Source organism: Aspergillus heteromorphus (genome assembly GCF_003184545.1).
Source record: "Aspergillus heteromorphus CBS 117.55 chromosome Unknown BO70scaffold_21, whole genome shotgun sequence".
NCBI classification, from domain to species: Eukaryota; Fungi; Ascomycota; class Eurotiomycetes; order Eurotiales; family Aspergillaceae; genus Aspergillus; species Aspergillus heteromorphus.
The window spans coordinates 145,827-163,203 of NW_020290426.1; the positions used below are offsets into that span (position 1 = coordinate 145,827).

At 54.6% G+C, this 17,377-nt stretch overlaps 7 protein-coding genes across 7 annotated transcripts; 1 reads left to right on the forward strand and 6 right to left on the reverse strand.

The window, feature by feature from the left end:
- Positions 1–207: 207 nt before the first annotated feature.
- Positions 208–2,370, reverse strand: BO70DRAFT_372649 (thiamine diphosphate-binding protein; the record flags this gene model as incomplete). Its single annotated transcript, XM_025544867.1, has 6 exons — positions 208–458; positions 509–897; positions 940–1,469; positions 1,501–1,971; positions 2,027–2,066; positions 2,354–2,370. The coding sequence occupies 6 exons, from the start codon at positions 2,368–2,370 to the stop codon at positions 208–210; spliced, it is 1,698 nt and encodes a 565-aa protein (XP_025397368.1).
- A 950-nt stretch (positions 2,371–3,320) lies between these two features.
- Positions 3,321–5,304, reverse strand: BO70DRAFT_363969 (S53 family peptidase). Its single transcript, XM_025543692.1, has 2 exons — positions 4,152–5,304; positions 3,321–4,083 (listed from the first exon to the last, which is right to left on the reverse strand). Exons 1-2 carry the CDS (start codon positions 5,025–5,027, stop codon positions 3,358–3,360), a joined length of 1,602 nt encoding a protein of 533 aa, XP_025397369.1. The 5' UTR covers positions 5,028–5,304; the 3' UTR covers positions 3,321–3,357.
- Positions 5,305–6,480: 1,176 nt separating this feature from the next.
- Positions 6,481–7,633, reverse strand: BO70DRAFT_96267 (uncharacterized protein). The gene is made up of 3 exons (XM_025548885.1): positions 7,540–7,633; positions 6,676–7,487; positions 6,481–6,628 (listed from the first exon to the last, which is right to left on the reverse strand). The coding sequence occupies exon 2, from the start codon at positions 7,421–7,423 to the stop codon at positions 6,683–6,685; it is 741 nt and encodes a 246-aa protein (XP_025397370.1). The 5' UTR covers positions 7,424–7,487; positions 7,540–7,633; the 3' UTR covers positions 6,481–6,628; positions 6,676–6,682.
- BO70DRAFT_96292 (uncharacterized protein) lies at positions 7,634–8,331 on the reverse strand. Its single transcript, XM_025548886.1, has 2 exons — positions 8,231–8,331; positions 7,634–8,182 (listed from the first exon to the last, which is right to left on the reverse strand). Exon 2 carries the CDS (start codon positions 8,153–8,155, stop codon positions 7,793–7,795), a length of 363 nt encoding a protein of 120 aa, XP_025397371.1. The 5' UTR covers positions 8,156–8,182; positions 8,231–8,331; the 3' UTR covers positions 7,634–7,792.
- A 1,650-nt stretch (positions 8,332–9,981) lies between these two features.
- Positions 9,982–10,520, reverse strand: BO70DRAFT_363970 (uncharacterized protein). The gene has a single exon (XM_025543693.1). The coding sequence runs from the start codon at positions 10,463–10,465 to the stop codon at positions 10,133–10,135; it is 333 nt and encodes a 110-aa protein (XP_025397372.1). The 5' UTR covers positions 10,466–10,520; the 3' UTR covers positions 9,982–10,132.
- Positions 10,521–12,419: 1,899 nt separating this feature from the next.
- BO70DRAFT_96164 (uncharacterized protein) lies at positions 12,420–13,163 on the forward strand. Its single transcript, XM_025548884.1, has one exon. It carries the CDS (start codon positions 12,685–12,687, stop codon positions 13,057–13,059), a length of 375 nt encoding a protein of 124 aa, XP_025397373.1. The 5' UTR covers positions 12,420–12,684; the 3' UTR covers positions 13,060–13,163.
- A 1,444-nt stretch (positions 13,164–14,607) lies between these two features.
- BO70DRAFT_363973 (NAD(P)-binding protein) lies at positions 14,608–15,993 on the reverse strand. Its single transcript, XM_025543694.1, has 2 exons — positions 14,818–15,993; positions 14,608–14,746 (listed from the first exon to the last, which is right to left on the reverse strand). Exons 1-2 carry the CDS (start codon positions 15,602–15,604, stop codon positions 14,736–14,738), a joined length of 798 nt encoding a protein of 265 aa, XP_025397374.1. The 5' UTR covers positions 15,605–15,993; the 3' UTR covers positions 14,608–14,735.
- Positions 15,994–17,377: the final 1,384 nt, after the last annotated feature.

Sequence of the window (17,377 nt, forward strand, 5' to 3'; positions counted from 1 at the left end):
GGGATCGAGATCCATGCCAGCACCCCTTTCAGCACCCCCTGTTCAGTGTTACTGATCCGCAGTTTACCTCGGCAAATGCCATCTGCTTTAATCAACAGGTTACTAACCTTGGTGTCTAGCTAGGAAAGGGAGTTAACACCAGAGGCGGCTGTCTTGACTAGTGACATTAACTGCTTAGATCAGTTCTTTACATTAACCTCCTTTTGTCTAGCCGATCAGCGCATCCACCACCGCGCTCGTTCCTCCCAAAACGGCGTGGGCTGCGTCCTCCAGAACACTACAGAGCCTTTCTGCTTCACGCACCTGCGCTCCAAATATCTTACCACCAGACGCTGCACGAGCTATCCCCGAGTAATCGGGTGACGGCGCGAACGAAATGTTCAATTCCTCATTGGTAGCTTTGGATCCCATGCCATCGGGGTGGACCAACTGAAGAGAGGCCCGCGGAGCATTCCAGCCTATTGAGCGAGTGAGTATACGACCAGACATGGTGGTATTGGTCTCTCACCTCCGTTGTTTATAATAACTGTCAGAATCGGAATGCTGTATCGTTGTGAGATCCAGTATGCGCTGCTGGGGATGCTGAAGAGAAACGCCCCATCGCCAACAATCTGCACCACCATATTCCCGCGTCCATCTCTGGTAGACGCATCCGTGGCCAACTTGACCCCCATCGCCGCGCCCGTACTCCAACCCAGCCCACCGGCACCACAATTCACGATCTGACCAGGCAAGGTAGCCTGAAGTTGATCCGACACGACCGGCGAATTATTCACAGCCTCGACTACGAAGATAGAATCCTCCGGAACAACGTCGCGTAGCAGCCTGCAGAGGTAAGCCACTCCAAACGAACCATCAGGATTAGGCACCGCACTGGCAGCAATACCCTCCAGCAACCTTTCATGCTCCAGCCCCAACCCCCGTCATCTCAGATCAAACTCCTCCGAGCGCGTTCTCTCCATCATCACCTCATCCCCCCTGATACAATCAACTATCTGCCGACAAGCCACCGCCGAATCCGCACGATATCTTCTCTCCGCACCGAAAAACCAAACAGGCATCTGCTGCTTCAACGGATCAACATCGACATGCACGACCCTCGCGCCGTGCTGCGGTTTACACCTCGCCGGAATCCAGGGAACATCGCAATCCAACACCAAGATCACATCTGCCGTCTCTATCCTCCCATGCACCCCATACCTCATGCCCAACCACGCGCGATGATCCGCCGGAAAACACATATCCGAGCCCCCTGTATCTAACACCCTCATGCCCCTCACCAGCTCCGCCAACTCCACCAACACGCCCACAGCCCCATGATTCCGTCCCGTATACCCAACCAAACAAAGCGGCTCTCTCGCACCCATCAACAACCCCGCAACCTCCCTTACCGCATCCCCCGCCAACGCCCCGGGCCGCACAGCCCCCCACACCCTCTGATCCAACACATGATCATCATCCCTCTGAATCTCCATCCCCATAACCTCCCTCCCCCCCCACCAAATAAACCGGCCCCTTCGGATCCGAGCTCGCAAACTGCACCGCCCTCCCCACCATCTCCTTCACATTCCGGGGGACTTTCACCTCCCCCACAAACCGACAATACTGTCTCACAATCTGTTTCTGGTCGGGTACATCCTGGATCCAATGAATCCATTCCGTCCGAGAACCTCTCATCTCCCCGTCGACCGTCACGGGAGACAGGCCCGCGAAGATGAGCACCGGCGCGCGTCCGCACGATGCGTTATGGACCGCTTGGCCCAGGCCTTGGGTTCCGACGTCGACGTGCACGAGCACGCATTGCGGGTGGTTTGTACGGCGCGCGTAGCCGTCGGCTGTTGAGAGGGCGACTAGCTCGGTGGGGCAGGTTATTATTCGGGGGTGGGGGCTGGAGTGCTGCATTTGGATTAAGGCTTCGAGGATGCTGGGGTGGTCGGAGCCGAGGTTGGCGAATATGTGTGTTATTCCGGACTGGTGGAGTTGATTAGCCGTGGGTTTCAATGGGGGTGGGGGGTGGTGTACAAACCTCCGATAGTGCTTCAAGAAAAGCGACTGAAGTCGTATACCTTCATTCATATCGTGAGAACGGTATTCTCAAAAAAATCAACCGGGAACATACATTTTGACGAAAACACTATTACCTGTTATCTGCTTTCTATCCTTAATGCCCCACCCAGCCTATAAATTCTTTTCTCCTAGAAAAAAAAAAAGAAAAAGAAAAAGAAAAAGCCGAGTTCCTCCCTCTCGCAGAATAAATATCCCCCGTCCGTCTTAGACTTCCTTCCTACTTTACCTTTATATTTCACAGGCCTGGCAATGAACCAGGCAGGTAGATACCGTAGTGCTGAGTTACCTTCCCCGGGCACACATGATGTAAACTTCCACGCTTCCACGCCGCAATACACAACAACAGACCACATGGGGATGGTATAGTACCACGGCTCTTCGAATCCTGTTTTTATTTAGCTTTCCGGACCAAGACGACAAACAAGATAAATACGTATGGAGAAACAAGATCTGCTGGGCTGCTGGCATCATCATCATCATCATCATGTTTCGATTTCGGATTGAGTTGGTGGATTGGTTCGGGTTGTTGATCGATCTCGCTCGATCTAGTTTTCTATCTCGATATCATCCCTGCCCGCTGCTCTGCAGTGCTTTCCTGCTCCCCTCCCCCCCCCAAAAATATCCACCCGAACCACCCGAGCCCCAGACCTCCCCGCTGCATCCATTCTCTCCGCTTCTAATCCAGCATTCCAGCATACAGATACCATCTATGGAAATCCACTTGATTACCCCCCCCCCCAACTTCCACATATTTCAAGGGTAGAGTTAACGGAAGCTATCGATATCAAGAAATGACACTTGATCCGTCCTTCTTGACAGGGGGTGTGGGTGATATGATATGGAATGGAGATGAAGGACTGGCACGCAATTATGAAAAACCGCTTCACTTCTCTGTAAAAAGAAATAATGGATTGAATTGCATTTATCCCGTCACTGAGACTGGACTGGACGAGACTAGACTGGACTGGTCTATCAGGTCGGGTTGGGTCAGATGTACCATATTCATGTATCTATATCCACAATCCATTATGCTTAATCCACAATCCACAGTAAACCCATTCTATAGTTTATTAAGTTAATACACATCCCATTCCCACGCATGTACATGCATATTCATATCCACACTTCACATTCATCATCACCTTCCACAAAGTAATTAAATAAAATACAATATCAACAAGAAAACGTCCCCTCCCATCCCATGTCTTCCCCATATCTTCCACCCTATCTCCCGTATCCCCCCCCCCTTAATCCTCATCCCACAATAACACCCCACGAAAACGAATAAAATCACACCTCCCTAATAACCCCCACCAACCGCCCAAAATTCGGCGTGCCAAGACCCGTAACCGGATCCCAACCCGGGGTGGCATTCCAGCTGGCATACGGCACAACGGGACTTCCATTCCCGGGGCCGCCAAACCGATTCTTTCCATCGCAGCCTTTACTCCCGCCCTTCACAATATCATTCAACGCGTCCTTGGCACTGCCGTACAGTAACGGATTGAGGAATCCCAGGACAGGCTTCCCATTCCTCAATCTCGCATCATTAAGCAACGCGACCACGCCCGCGAAAGTTGGTGATGAGCAGGACGTTCCGTCGAATTGCCCCAGTCTTCCCTTGTCGTAGACAGCGTAGTTGACGCCCTGGGCAGCGACATCGGGGAAAGCGCGGCCTGAGCTGTTGAATAAACCCGAGAAGCGAGGGCCCAGGTTATTGAGGTAGGTGCTTACGGCGGTGTCTTGGTAGCTGGGGCGGGCCCAGTAGTCGGAGAAACCGCCAGAGGAGAAACTGACGGCTTCTTCGGGGAGGGTTTTGGTGGTCGCGCCGACGGAGGTGACCCATGGGCAGGAGGCGGGGAATTGAGGCGGGAAGTGCGTGCGGTTGGTGCCGTCGTTGGTTTGGCAGCCTGAGCCGACGCCGGAGTCACCCGAAGAGAAGAGGACGGAGACGCCCCGGCTGCCGAGTTGGGCGTAGAGGTTGCAGACGCTGCGGGCGTAGGATTCGGGGACGGTCTGGGGGTTGGTTAGTGTTGGCGGGGGGTGTTTAGAGATGGTGATGGGATATTGGAAGGAAGGGGTACCTGTTCGTCTTCGCCGTAGGAGGTGGAGATGACCTGTGGAAGGCTGGCATCGTCCAATTTCAGCACGTTCTGCAGAAACTCCAGGTACGGCTCGTTGTTGTTATCGTTGGGGTCCGGGGATGTCGGATCTGGGATCAGCAGGCCGCGACCCCCGGTGCTGAACTCGGTGATCGGGAGAGGGTTGCTCACGCCCAGGATGTACTGCAGGTCCAGGTTGGCCTCGCCGCTGTCGCCAGTAGCAGACTGGTTGTTTAGTCCCCCGTTGAACTGCACCACGGTGAAGTTCTGTCCGACGGCCTCGGGCGCGAGCTGCTGCTCGAACCGGGCTAGATCTGCGTAGCGCGCGTACTCCTCCAGAAAGCTGGCGAAGGCGACCTTGCTGCCGGAATTGGCATCAGCTTTGTAAGTGCCGATGTTGTACAGGTCCTTCAGACACTGGGGCGTGATAGTCGAGTCACAGTGGGAGTTGTTCTGGGCGCGCGTGGCGGCGGCGAGGAAGCGCTCGTCAATCTCGCTGGGGTTGCTGCGCATGGTGGCCCGGTTGGGATGGATCTGGCCGAAGCGCGTGGTCGGCTGGATCATGTTGACATGGGGCGCGACGGTGTTGGGGATTGAGTATTGCAGGGTGCGCAGACGGCGGAGATGGCGCGAATCGCTGGTGTACCAGTTGAAGTCGGCGTCCAGCAGGGCATTGGCGGTGCTGACGGAGGTGCGAAACTTGATCCAGTCGGCGTCCTGCTGGATGTCATGCACGCCACCGGACTCGAGCCAGTCGCGGACGGAGTCGACGGCGTCGTCGCTGGGGAGCAGCATGTGCTTCATCTCGTCGTGGGTGCGGAAGTGTTTGCCGTAGTCGTCGTGGCCGGGGGTGGACATGCCTATGACGGCCTGTTCGAAGCCGGCGACATCGTGCTGCACCAGGGCGATCTGCAGCTGGATGGGGTCGTTTCCATTGGGGGTGCTATCGTATCTCCATCCTGGATGTATCGCGTCAGCTACGGTGGCACCACCGACACGCGAGGATCCCTACCACTGGGGACGCCCGATAGCTTCTCGAAGACTCCGGCACTAGCTGGAGCAGGGAGAAGCGCCAGAACGGCGAGGGAGATGGCAGCGCCCTGGCGAAGAAGCGACAACATGGTGAGGATGTGACGCGACGAGGGCGTGGAGTGGGAGGGAGGGAGGGGAAGGGAGCGAAGGGAGGGGAAGGGGGAGGGTATTTATTTATTTACAGGCAGTGAAGGGCAGTGAAGGGGAGTGAAGGGGAGAGAAGGGGGTCTGCCAGGATGTACATGCCATTGCCTCTTTGGGAGGGCGGGGCGATGGACCCGCTTCAAGGGATGGACGTCCTGTGCAGCCATACAGAGTACGGCCGGCCAGCCAGCTGTCCGGCCATCGACGGGACAGTAGCACTGGCAGTCATCCGGACGGGATACGGACAGGGATGTTCAGGACATGAGGCCGCCATGCTGTGGATTGGCCATGAGGGCCGGCGAGGGTGTGACTGTGTTCAAGACCAGTCCAGTCACGGCCAGTGACGATCCTCCATTTCTTGGCAGCCAAGCCCTGCCAGGGTCGGGGCGCCCCTGATTGGCTGCCACAGGTGCAACCTCAGGAACGCCCAGGCGCCGGCCCCACCCGCTTTCCCGCCGGCAATTCGGCTTTTTCCGGCTGGACCCTGCGCTCCCAGCAGGATACAGACGGTATGGTGGAACAGTCGTGATAGCTTAATCCCCCGCTTGGATAACACATCCACGGAGTACCGTACTCTGTCATATCCTAGTACAACCTGAAAGTCCAGCATGTGCCGCGAAGCTATCATCCCCAAATAGGAAGGTCCCATGCGTCAAATCTATACTGAGATAAATCTAGGCCATCGATATGATCCAGGTGCCATATTGCGCGCCAGATCTGTGACACGTTCACGCTTGGGTCCTGAAGGAGCAAATGTAGCGCCTTGGGGCATTTTGCAACGGCAACGACTATGAGGTCCTCTGTCAAGGGCACTGCCGGTACTCGCTCTTGAAGGAGCCACTGTAATGTTTCAACGCTGTGATGAGCCGCAATGTGCAAGATCCGTTCGGGGATTGCCATTGTTGGTCGCTGTTCTTGAAGCAACTGCAGGACTGGGTGTTTCTTAGCAGCAGCCGACATCACATTCTCCGTAACCGGCATGTCCAGGCCAAAGTGTTCGAAGGCCTGTTTTATACACTCAATCCCATCACATTGGTGACTATGTCGAGAATCACGTCCTCGGTCATGGGAGTATCATTGGTGCGATTGTCAAGTAAAATACGCATCGCGTTTTCAGTTTCGGCTGCGCTAGTCACGGTTCCAGGTGTAATTCGGAGGTCGGGTGCCTTGTTTGAGAAGGGTTTCTAACGCGTAGGAGTTCCGAGCCATGGCTTCCAGGACGTCCTCGCTGACCTGCGCAAGTTTGTGCTCCAGCAGCATCGTGAGTGTGTCCCCTAACCCTTCTTCGTTCATTAGCCTGTTTTCCCCCACCATAAATGTCTTTTCGTACCTCCCCACTAGTTAATAATGGCATCCTCTTCAATCAGTTCCAGCATCAAAATAACTGGTGGACTATCATGGGGTTGTTGCAATAGGAACATGATTCTGTCTGCGCTAGAAGTAGCATTGAGAAACATGTTCTTTGTCACTCGAACCTCTGGGTGTCGACGGAAAAAAATCTTAAGAGTTTCGGTATCCTCTCGCCAGACCACTGCCGCCAATAACCGGTCAGCAAAGGGGAGCATTCGCCCCTGACACTCCCCTTCGAGCTCCAGTAGATAGGCCAATGAGGATGAACCTTCATTTAGAGCTGCTTTTAATATGACCTTCTCGGTAATCGGAACTTTGCAGTCTGCGCTGTTTATCAAGAGCTCCAATATCTCCACTCCTTTATTCTTATTGCCGGCAGTGGCTGCTAAGACCGTACTAGAGACAACAAACCCGGCTTGCTTTTTGAGCAGGAACAGCTTTATCATCTGGAGCCCATCGTAATGAGAAGCTGCCCCTTGTATGATAGCCTCGCCGAAAGGAAACTTGGGCCCACTATGGTTGAGAAGAGCCTCCATAACCTTCAGTGGAGACGCTCTTATCATTGTGCTTACTGCCGACAAGTAAAGACGCTCGTTAACATCCACGTCAGGTTCCCTCCTGTCGATGAGCACACGCAAGACATCTGCATCTTCATTCATCGTGGTCTTGTCGAGGATCTCTCGATAAGTACTCTCCAGGTCTGGTGGAATAGTCCCCAGGGCGTCCATAATTTGTTCGCTAGTGGGGCATTCTTCTAACTGTTTGATTTGCAAATCTGCCCAACGAAAACGCCTGCGCCGCGAGAAATTAGCTGTAACCTCTTGTCTCACCCACAGAAACATACCGTTTGGGAATTTCAAGCAATTTCGTAACAATTGCTTTTTTTATGTCATCCCACAGAGTCTTGGGTCTATGAAAGTAACCTTATCACGCACGAATGCTTCGACATCATTCCCCAATTTTTGCTCCAGGTCCAATGACGGATACTTATCGAGCTTGGCCTTGATATCCAATTCAGGGCGACTGGTCACGACAATATGAAGCTTATTCTCATGCCTCTCCATAATATCAATGAGAAGGCGGAGGAGTGAGCTGCGTTATTTGGATGCAGACGACTCAGGGCATTTATCCAATGCATCCAAGATGAAAAACACCTCGTCGTTGAGGCCAGTCAAGACATCATTATGGGCAGCCACAAGTCTCCCCACATCAAGTAGGATTCCCCTACTGTGGTGCTCTTTCCAGGGCTTCCGGATTGAGTCGGGAAGGGAAACCGGGCAGAGCTGTCGAATTATGGATCTGATCATGTCATCCAGTCGCTGTGTTTGAAGGTCACTGAACTGGAAGTACCAGTAAGCATATCTCCTTCCCTGACAATTGCTGGGAGTCAAAACAATATCATCCATGATTGTTGAGCTTCCGATTATTATCCTCGCTTCATCACTAGAGCTTCCATGCATACCAAAGAACCGACTTGCCACACCACGCTGTTTTGAAAAGTCAGCACTGTTGGCAAAAGTGACATTCCGACTCACCAACTCCGTTCAGCCAATATATGATCCCGGGAGTTGTCTTCCATTGCTGATACTCCCAAAATTTGAGAAACCAGTCTCCTGTTCCCACTGCTCGATGGCTCTGCATGTCATTCTGAACGTCGTAAGAGGATGTCTTGTAGAGCCATTTGAGGATTCTTTCTTTCTCCGCACCTGTGCCCGTTAGCGAAGTTCCTGTTGATGTTCTCTCAGATTAGCCGACTTCAGTGGTTCACCCGCCCGATAGTGAACTGCTCGGATCGAACGCAACATCGTGACAGCGATCGAGATGGTGTCGAGAAGGGCGGTTCTCGAGACTCATCTTCCAGGAGAGAATCAATGGGGTAGAAGGAAGGATACCGGAGAGTGACCGGCCGAGGAAGGAGGGGGGGCAGTCACCACCAGGCGCTAACCTCTTTAGGGACCCCCCTGTCACTGTATTACCCAACATACTACTAACCTCTTCAAATGCCCTTCCCGAGCGCCTGTTCTCCCAGTGAAACAGTATGGTTCCTCCCACAGCGGACGTTCCTTGTAGCGACAGATACTCTCCACTTTTTCTCCATTTTTTTTTTCTCGATGGCTTTTTGCAAGTCGACAACTTCAGAACTCCAGGACTCCAGACATCTAGGCCCCAAAAGAAACAAGCAGCAGGGTAGTGAGTAAACAGGGCCAAAAAAGTGAACAGTGCGAGCAGTGCGAGCAGAACAGGGAGGCAGCGATGAAGCATGCATCACTATTTATCTCATCATCACTATATTATGCATGGATAAGTCACTGTATATGTGGGTGGGTGACCCGCCAACTTGAACCCGGATAGATCGACGGATAAGTACTCCGTAGGTACTCCGCAGAGGGATGTATAGTACATACTTACGATCTTCTCTTGTACATAGATCTAGGCCCGACCTACCCTCCCAGCTACTACATGTAGCAGGTAAACCGGAGGTCTAGACCCATTCTCTCCCTCTCTCACTCCCTCTCTCCCTCACTCCGCCCATCCATCTATCCATCCTGCACATATCTCGCATACATATCATAAACCAGGCTAGTAGGTGGCAGCTCACCGACAAATACCCCTCATCCTCATCGTCAAGCTCCATGCATAAGCATAACAGCGACACACATCCCCATCAACTATTTTTGTTGCGATGCGATGCAGGATAAGTACGGAGTACCAGCGGTCTAGACTCAGAGGTCTGGAGCGGTCGGTCCTTGGTCGGTCGGTCGGTCGGTCAGTCAGTGGCAGACGTCAGGCAGTCCGCAGTCGGTGGGTATGTGGGTTGGGTAGGGGTCTGGACCAGGGCGGTCGGCCGGGGTGATGTGGAGAGGTGAATTTGGGATGTGATAAATGCAACGTACCTAGCCGTAGAGAACTAAAATAGATAGGCTGTCGGGTACCTGGATTGGACTAAGACGCACTGGAGACCGACGGTGTCGGGCGCAAGGATGACTTGGCTGCCGGTGGTTATATTGCACTATAGAGTGGATGAGCGGGGTTGCGCCCGCCGGTCGGCTGTCAAAAAAAAAAGGAACGGACGGGTAAACTCCTCCCGTCGGGACTCAGGAGTAAACAATATAATATCGAAACAAGATGCAGATATATAGATGTAATTAAAGTAAGGTCAGAGATAACTAATAGTCTGAAGTTTCTTAATTATTAGAAGAAGTATCATGAAGAGTGTGGATGATTAGGTAGAAACTTTTATCCGGGTATACAACACCACACTCCAAGTCCCAACCAAACATCGCATCCGCCGTTCGCCGCCCGACAGGAGAGGGCCAGACCCAGACAAAGTGACAAAAAAAAAAGGAACAAAGGAAAAATTCATAATATTATACAAGATACGTGACGGTCATAAAGGGCGAGGAGACATGCATGGCAATATGCTCTATGCTCTATGCTCAAGCATGGTACTCTGCCTTATGTCGCCACATGCCAGCCGGGACCATGCTCTGTTTCACCATGACCAGCTCCTTCTGGAGGGCCTTGTTTTCCTCCTGCAGTTCTTGCATGAAGGCGATGGCATTGGTCAGGATCTCCGACTTCTTCAGCGACGCCGAGCCGCCCTTGGTGGGCTTCTGGACGCCCCCGCACATCGCCTTCTCGAGGGCCACGAACTTGGCGTTCATGTTGGTGCGGTACCGCTTCTCGATGATGTTGTGCGCTGCCCGCTTGGCTGCGTTGCGGCCGGTTGCTTGGGCCGAGCCGGTGCTGGCTGTCGAGTCGCCGGACATGCTGCGGGTGGTCTTGCGGTTGTTGGTGACAGGAGAGGCGGGGGCGGGTGGGGGGAGAGGCTGGCGGCGGGGTAGTCCTGCGGTGTAATTTCAGGACTCGACGACCACCTTGTCGCCTCGCGGGGCTTGGGGGGTTGTTGGGCTGTCGTCTTCCGACGGGTCGAGGTCTTCGCGGCGCGGGGAGCCACCTTGGGCAGCTCCATGCGGATGGGCTCGAGGGGAGAGATGTGGCTCGGGGACCAGGACTGATCGTCACTTTCGAGATCCTGCGAGACTACAATGTTAGTGGGGCTTGAGATGAACAGTGGTTCTGAGAACATACCGAGGAGAGAGAGCCGCAGGAGGCAGCGTCTTCGCCGGAGTGATTCGAGATGGTGAATCCGCTGATGTCTGGGGGTGGGGCGAAGAAGTCGGAGGGGAAATCCTTGGGGTCCAAGCTCATCATCTCGTTGGACATCTCCAAGGGGAAGGTCTCGGGCATCATGGTGTTCAGGGAGAACAGGTCGATGGCGCTGTCGTAGTTCCAGTTGGCCGAGAGGGGGTCGGCCTTGGGGAAGGACTCGTTGGGACGAGTCATCGGACTGGGATGATTCATATACATCCGTTCGTCGTCGGCTAACGTAAAGGCTTCGGACCTGGGGTATGCCATGCTAGAGATCTGTATGGTGGATGGTGGATGGCAGGAGGCGAATGGAGGCAGATGTCGACAGTGAAGATCGAGTGGCGGTGGGAAATGGTTTGAGGTAGTAGCAGAGGTAAATAGGGAAGCTGATTGATATTGAACCGTGGATCTGAAGAGCCTAGGACAGAGAGCCCCGGGGGATGGACTATATAAAGTGTCACGGTTTCAGGAGAAGCCGGTGGTAGAAACCGATGCGTATGCCGGCCGAGACGAATGATGTAATGGCTGGCAAGGTCGAAAAAAGCACGGCAAAAGCGAAAGCCAGTGCACTGGGACTAGAAGCCCTGACCATTGTCGAAACGATAATTGCACAGGGCCGGTGAAGCGCAGCCGAGATCACCCCAGCCGGATGCAGGGCATCCAGACTCGGTCGGCTCCGATGGGAGCCGTCGGGTGGCCCATTGAGGAGCAGGGGAAAGTTCAGCAGGTTGAGTTGCTGAGGCAAACCGCTCAGATTTGGGGCCAGACTCTGACTGGGACGGACGGAGACTAGCGAGGGCGACAGACCAGACAGGCTAACCAGAGAGTCTACGTAGGGGGAGGAGGAAGGGGAGGGGGATTGGAGGAGGGAGGACGCGGAGGACGGGGGGATCGGTGGATCGATCGATGCACAACCGTTGAAACTTGAAAGCGCCAGGCCAAAAGTGGAGTTGCCCGCCCGGATGAGGAATGGCTCCCACGCCAAGGCCTACGACGGCCGAGTCTCGGGTCCGAAGTGTCGGCCGGAGGTTTTGTCGCTCGTTTGCTTGGAGAGTACTCTCACGTTGGACAGCCACCACCACCACCACCACCACCGCTGCCAGTGGCAGCTGCTCACGCCGGAATTGATTTTACCCCTCGTTCGTCTGCTGCCCTGCCAGCACGGAGGACGGACGACGGACGACGGACGGACTGCGACGTCCCACTTACCTAAGAGTCGAGTCTGTTGCCTCTTGGGGAGATTTTATCCGTTTGTCACGAGCAAATCTGGGCAACCTGAACCAACCGAGAGATCAGCGGGATTGTAATGCCGTGGGTGCCTGACAGATCAGGTATCTGCCAGGTGATGATTCCCGGCCGAAATGCGTAAACACATCAAAACCAAACCGCCAGTGGGTCCCCGCCTCCCTCACTGCTACTCTGTGTTCCCTGGCCGCCGTCTGGTCGTCCTGGCAATGTATTTGCCTCCGAGAAGCACCATGCAGGCTTGAGACAAGCAGTCTCAAGAAACAACCCTGTCCGACGGCTGGTGAATGAACCGATGGACAACCACTCACGGCGGACGAGGTCTCGGCACGGTGCACCAATGGGGGCCCGGACATTAGCAACCTCCCCTTAAAGGCGACGGCAGCCAGTCAGAGGGCTGTCAGATGCCCGATTATTCTCATCAGGCGCGACACTCGAAACAACGAAGCCATCGTCCTCCTCGGCTCCTCAGGTACCTTACTCTCTTCAGGCACTCGCTCCGTCCCTTTTCATCATCACGGATGCGCCGAAGCACACACAGACCAGCCAGCGGGCCAGCACCCGTTTAGAGTGGGGGGGGTATGTATGCACTATGCGGTCCAGTACGGAGTATCTAGTTAGTAGCCCACGGCATCTCGTCTCCATCTCTCACAGCCGGCCGAACGAACTGCCTGCCTGCCTGCTTGCCTGCTTGTCTGCTTGCCTGCTTGTCTCGCTGCGCTGGCCTTCTCCCCTCTTTCCCCCTCTCTCTCCCCTCCCCCATCCCCCATCCCCCTTTTCTTTCCCGCGCGCCCACATCTCACCTAATGATAATCGCGCTGATGATGAATCTGCCCAAGGTTCCTGGCTGGTGTCACCCGCAATGACGTCTCGGCAGTATCCATTGTCTCCATCCGGAACCAAACTCTGCCTAGCCCCATCGACGGAACCCATCCACGGTAGGTACGTACTAAGGACGGAGGACTAAAGACTAAGTCCCTCGGAACCACCATCCCGGATGGTGCTACTATAGGCACGTCCTAATAATAAAACACATATCACTAATCACGAGTCACGACTCGTAACTACTTACTTACTTGGTGTGTTCGATTTCGATCCCGACTAGTCCTTACATAAAATCTCCGACCGCACTACCGCTGGCCCAGCGCGGACGCTAGTAAATTTCTCGGCTTCGGACGTGGAGCCAAATAGCCTCGGCGAGTAAGCTTCTGGCTTTTACTCTCCCCAGCGCCTTCGCCAGGCGGACCGGATCCCGGAGGCCCAGGGTCTGCCGCAATGCCACCAGTGGTGTGATCCGGCATCCTCAGACCCTTCCCTAGTGCATCGCCCAGCCCTGATACACCATCCTGGTGCTTCAGATCTTCCAGGATTGCGGAATCTTTCTCGTCGCCGCCCGTTGCCGCATAGGGATGCCAGGTCCAATTTCACCCGATCGTCTCGGACGAGATGCGATTGCTTCGTCCTCATGACTCCGGAGTGCTCTGATGCTCTGATGCGGCGGCAGCTGACCAGGTAACCTGTTCACGGTTCGATCGCTCCCGGCACACGAGACTCGGTCCGTCGGGAGGGTGCTGGAATAAGTACCTGTCGCTACATCAGCCCGCCGTCGTGGATGTCTCGAATGAGTTGAGTCACGGTACCTCAGCCCTACGCGGTGGATGACTGATCCCAACGATTGCGCCGCAGTATGCTGAATAATATCCATCGTCACCGAGACAACAAGGTTTGGGTTTAGCTTCATGACACCAACCCGGAACAGTAACCCCGCATCCCTCCCGATCGAATCTTCAGCTTCAGCTAATCTCACCCAAGCTTGCTGGGATCGATCAGAGACAGACCGCGACGAAGGATGCAAAACATGGGCTGGACCATCTCCTGAATGGTTGCCCATCCCGGAACCCTGCTCGAGAATATAGTACCTGAGTGACAGGTGCAACTGATTCTGGCCCCTCCTCCCTTCCAGAGGGCAGATCACACGCATAGAGTTGGACTGATCAGATCCAGTCACGCCTGCATTATCTTCCTCAGCGCAACGGCGTCATCGAGATCCACAAGCTCTGACCACCGCCAGATTCGATGGCGGCGGGGTCCGGCCTTCCCAATCCCCCAGATCCAGGTGAAGGTCAGCACACCCCGGCTGTCATTCGCCCGGCGGGAGCACTACTGTAGGATGCCGTGGAGGAGCTGGACTAAGGCCTCATCCAGGCCGCGGATATGACTTATCCCGGCCAACGGCAGGGGTCTCGGTTGTTCTGCGGTCTGCTGCTGTCCCGGCGGCCCCCTCCTGGTAAACTGTGTATCGGAGTTTATCCTAGCCTCAGGGGCCAGTGCCGAGAAGGTGCGAGTCGGCAGATGGCATGCCGCCCGCCCCCCCCCCCACCCCCACCAGAGAACACCTCTACAGTCTACCTACGATTAAGGTCGCAGCCACCAGTACCACCTGAATCTTACTTCCAACGCGCGACGTCATGCAAAATCCGATCCATATACTCCGTACTATCTATCTATTTACCAACTAGAGCCCGCACGGTCATCGCAAAGCTCTCGGGCTCTCGTCCCAGGATTTCCTCCAGCAGCGGCGAGACCACTGCCGTCTCGCCCTGCCGAATAGCCTCCCACGCGGACGCCCACTGCCGCGTCAGATTAATGCCGTGGTAAGTATGCTTCGAACCATGCTGCGGCAGCGCCACGTACTCATCGACCGAAATCTCGCGAATGCGAACAGGCTTCCCAACCGCGCGCCCCAGCTCCTCGACCGTCTCCCGCAGCGACAGCACCGCAGGACCCGACAGCAACACCACCCGGTTCAGGTACGGGAACCCCGCGGGGTCCGTGGCAGCCGCATAGTCCACGATGATCCTCGCGGTGGCCTCGCCCAGCTCGTCGCGCTTCGCCCACGCCACCCCCGGCCCCTCGCCAGAATGCGGGATAGCCACCTCGTCAGCGGGGTGGTGGATATCGAACCAGCTGGTGTAGATCGGGAACGACTCCGAGTACAGCCCCTCCCGGATAGCGGTGTAGGTGAAGCCACCACCCGATCGTTCGGCGAGGAGCTGCTCCGTCCGCAGATGCGCGCCCATCACGTGCGCGGCGCTAGTCGGTTCTAGATCCCCTGCAAACGCAAGCGACGAGTAGAAGATGTGCCTGACGCCGCTGCGGCGCGCTGCATCGATAGCGACTTCATGTGCCTGTTCTCCGTCAACGTCTGCAGCTACAAGAGGTATCTCGGGACTCGGGACTCGGGAACACTCTACCTCCACGCGGAACTGGATCTCAAACGACGCATAAGAAATCAACATCAACACATCAACTCCCTCAAACACACCCGCCAGCGTCGCAGGCTCTTCATAGTCCGCCTGTCGCACCGTCGCCCCCGCCCGGGCCAGCGCATCCAGACCCCCAGGTTTCCGAGCCACCAGGACCAACTCAGAGGGGGAAACCAGTTTGGTCAGATGGTTGATGACGCTCGTGCCCAGCCCGCCTGATGCAGGAAATACCCCGATCTTGACCATTGCGTAGCGTACAAAGTAGTTGTGTATGACGTAGGGGGTGGTGATTGGGCCGTTTATCAGTCACTGATAAGCAAGAAGGATAGATGCCCTGTGGCGGACTGCGGTATAGTGGTGTAAAGATGATGAAGTACTCAGAGGATTGATGCAATCAATGCCGTCCAAATAGCACACAATGTCAATGTCAATGAATGTGGTTCATCCGTCAGTAGGAGACGGGGGCAGAATGCCGCAGATGCAGATGCAGATGCCAGAATGCCCGGTTTTTTGAGTGCAGAGTGACCCACGGCGACCCGGCTTACAAATCGGTCTGACGTTGATCGGTGTCATGTCTAGTTTAGCTGGGAAGAATTTGAGGATTATACTATACCATGAGGGTTATGTTGGATTCCTCTGAATTACAATAGTATTTAATTCGTGATACTGTGTAGGGATGCTTAAACCAGATAGTTGCTGTTAGTTTCGATAGTACTACCTTCTTGAAAGTCTCATCAAACCGGATCCGGAGGATGAAGAAGATATATACTAGTACTTGGTCGATAAAACATGCCCCGCACCACTCTGACTTTTTGAACAACCCCCATGCCTCACTCAAGCGAACGATCCAGATAACAACCCAGCCTCGGTACTATAATTACATCCAGAAAACTACCCACGAATAGAATATTGCCCACAGCCCCGTCCCGCATGTAAACATGAACCAAAAAGCAGAAGCTGAAGATACTGCCAGGGCGGTGAGCGAAGAGAAGGAGGTATTATTGCCTATTACTACGGAGTAGAGACGAACGCAAGGCATCTCGAGTAGCTAGTAAGTAGCTAGTAGCTATGGTGGAGTCTCCTGGATCGGCAAACCAGAGTATTGATATAAGCAGTCCAGCTATTTGCGAATAACTTCCGGTGTATCATGTTCATTTCTATCTACCTGCCTACCTGCAACATCCACAGCAACAGAACAAACATCCTTACCGCCCGTGAACACACCTGCATGCAATACCCACGCTAACTAAATACGGCTAGTATGGGTTCATCTCCCGGCAGCTCAGTTGAACCCCGAGCTACCTTCCCTTTTTGGCTTGTAGGGTGTTTACTCAGTTAATTCCCCCTCCCCCAAACTTATTATTTTTCCTCCTCATTAGCATCATTCCTTTATTGCTTCTTCCGTCTCTTGTCTACTCATTTGGTCTATGGATGCCCCTCTCACGCATGCCTTTTTCTGTGTATCTTCTTCTACTACCTCTACCTCTTCCTCATCTGTCAGTTGGGTTGGGTGGTGCTTCAGGCTAGTTGCCTGCAGTGAGCGGGAATGCACCGCCTCTGCGGTTCTCCTCTTCTCTCGCCTTTTCTTCCTCTGCCTGATGTAGGCTAGAGCGACTCAGCTAGCCAATATCACGCCCCTCATTGGCATCGTACCCCTGTCACCAGCAACAGCTGGACCCTGAAACTGATCCACCCCGACCAGTCCGACCGATCAGGAAAAGACGCTGCACGAAATAACAGAGCCTCATGCTCAGCTGAAGACAGACAGCTAACAAGGTACCATGGACACAGACCGAGTCCCTACCCCCGTACCCCGATCTGCCAAGCCGGGGACCTCCCGTCGCGTGGAAACCAAGATACCACCACACCTGTGCGAGTCGTGAGGTCAATGACAGTCAGACAGGTCCAGACCTACTGGGTGGGAGGGGCATGAAGGGTGTATAACCTGGCTGGATCCTTCTAGTCCGATCGATCGATCGATCGTGTCGGGTGCGTTGTGGTCGCCAGGTTGAATAGAGT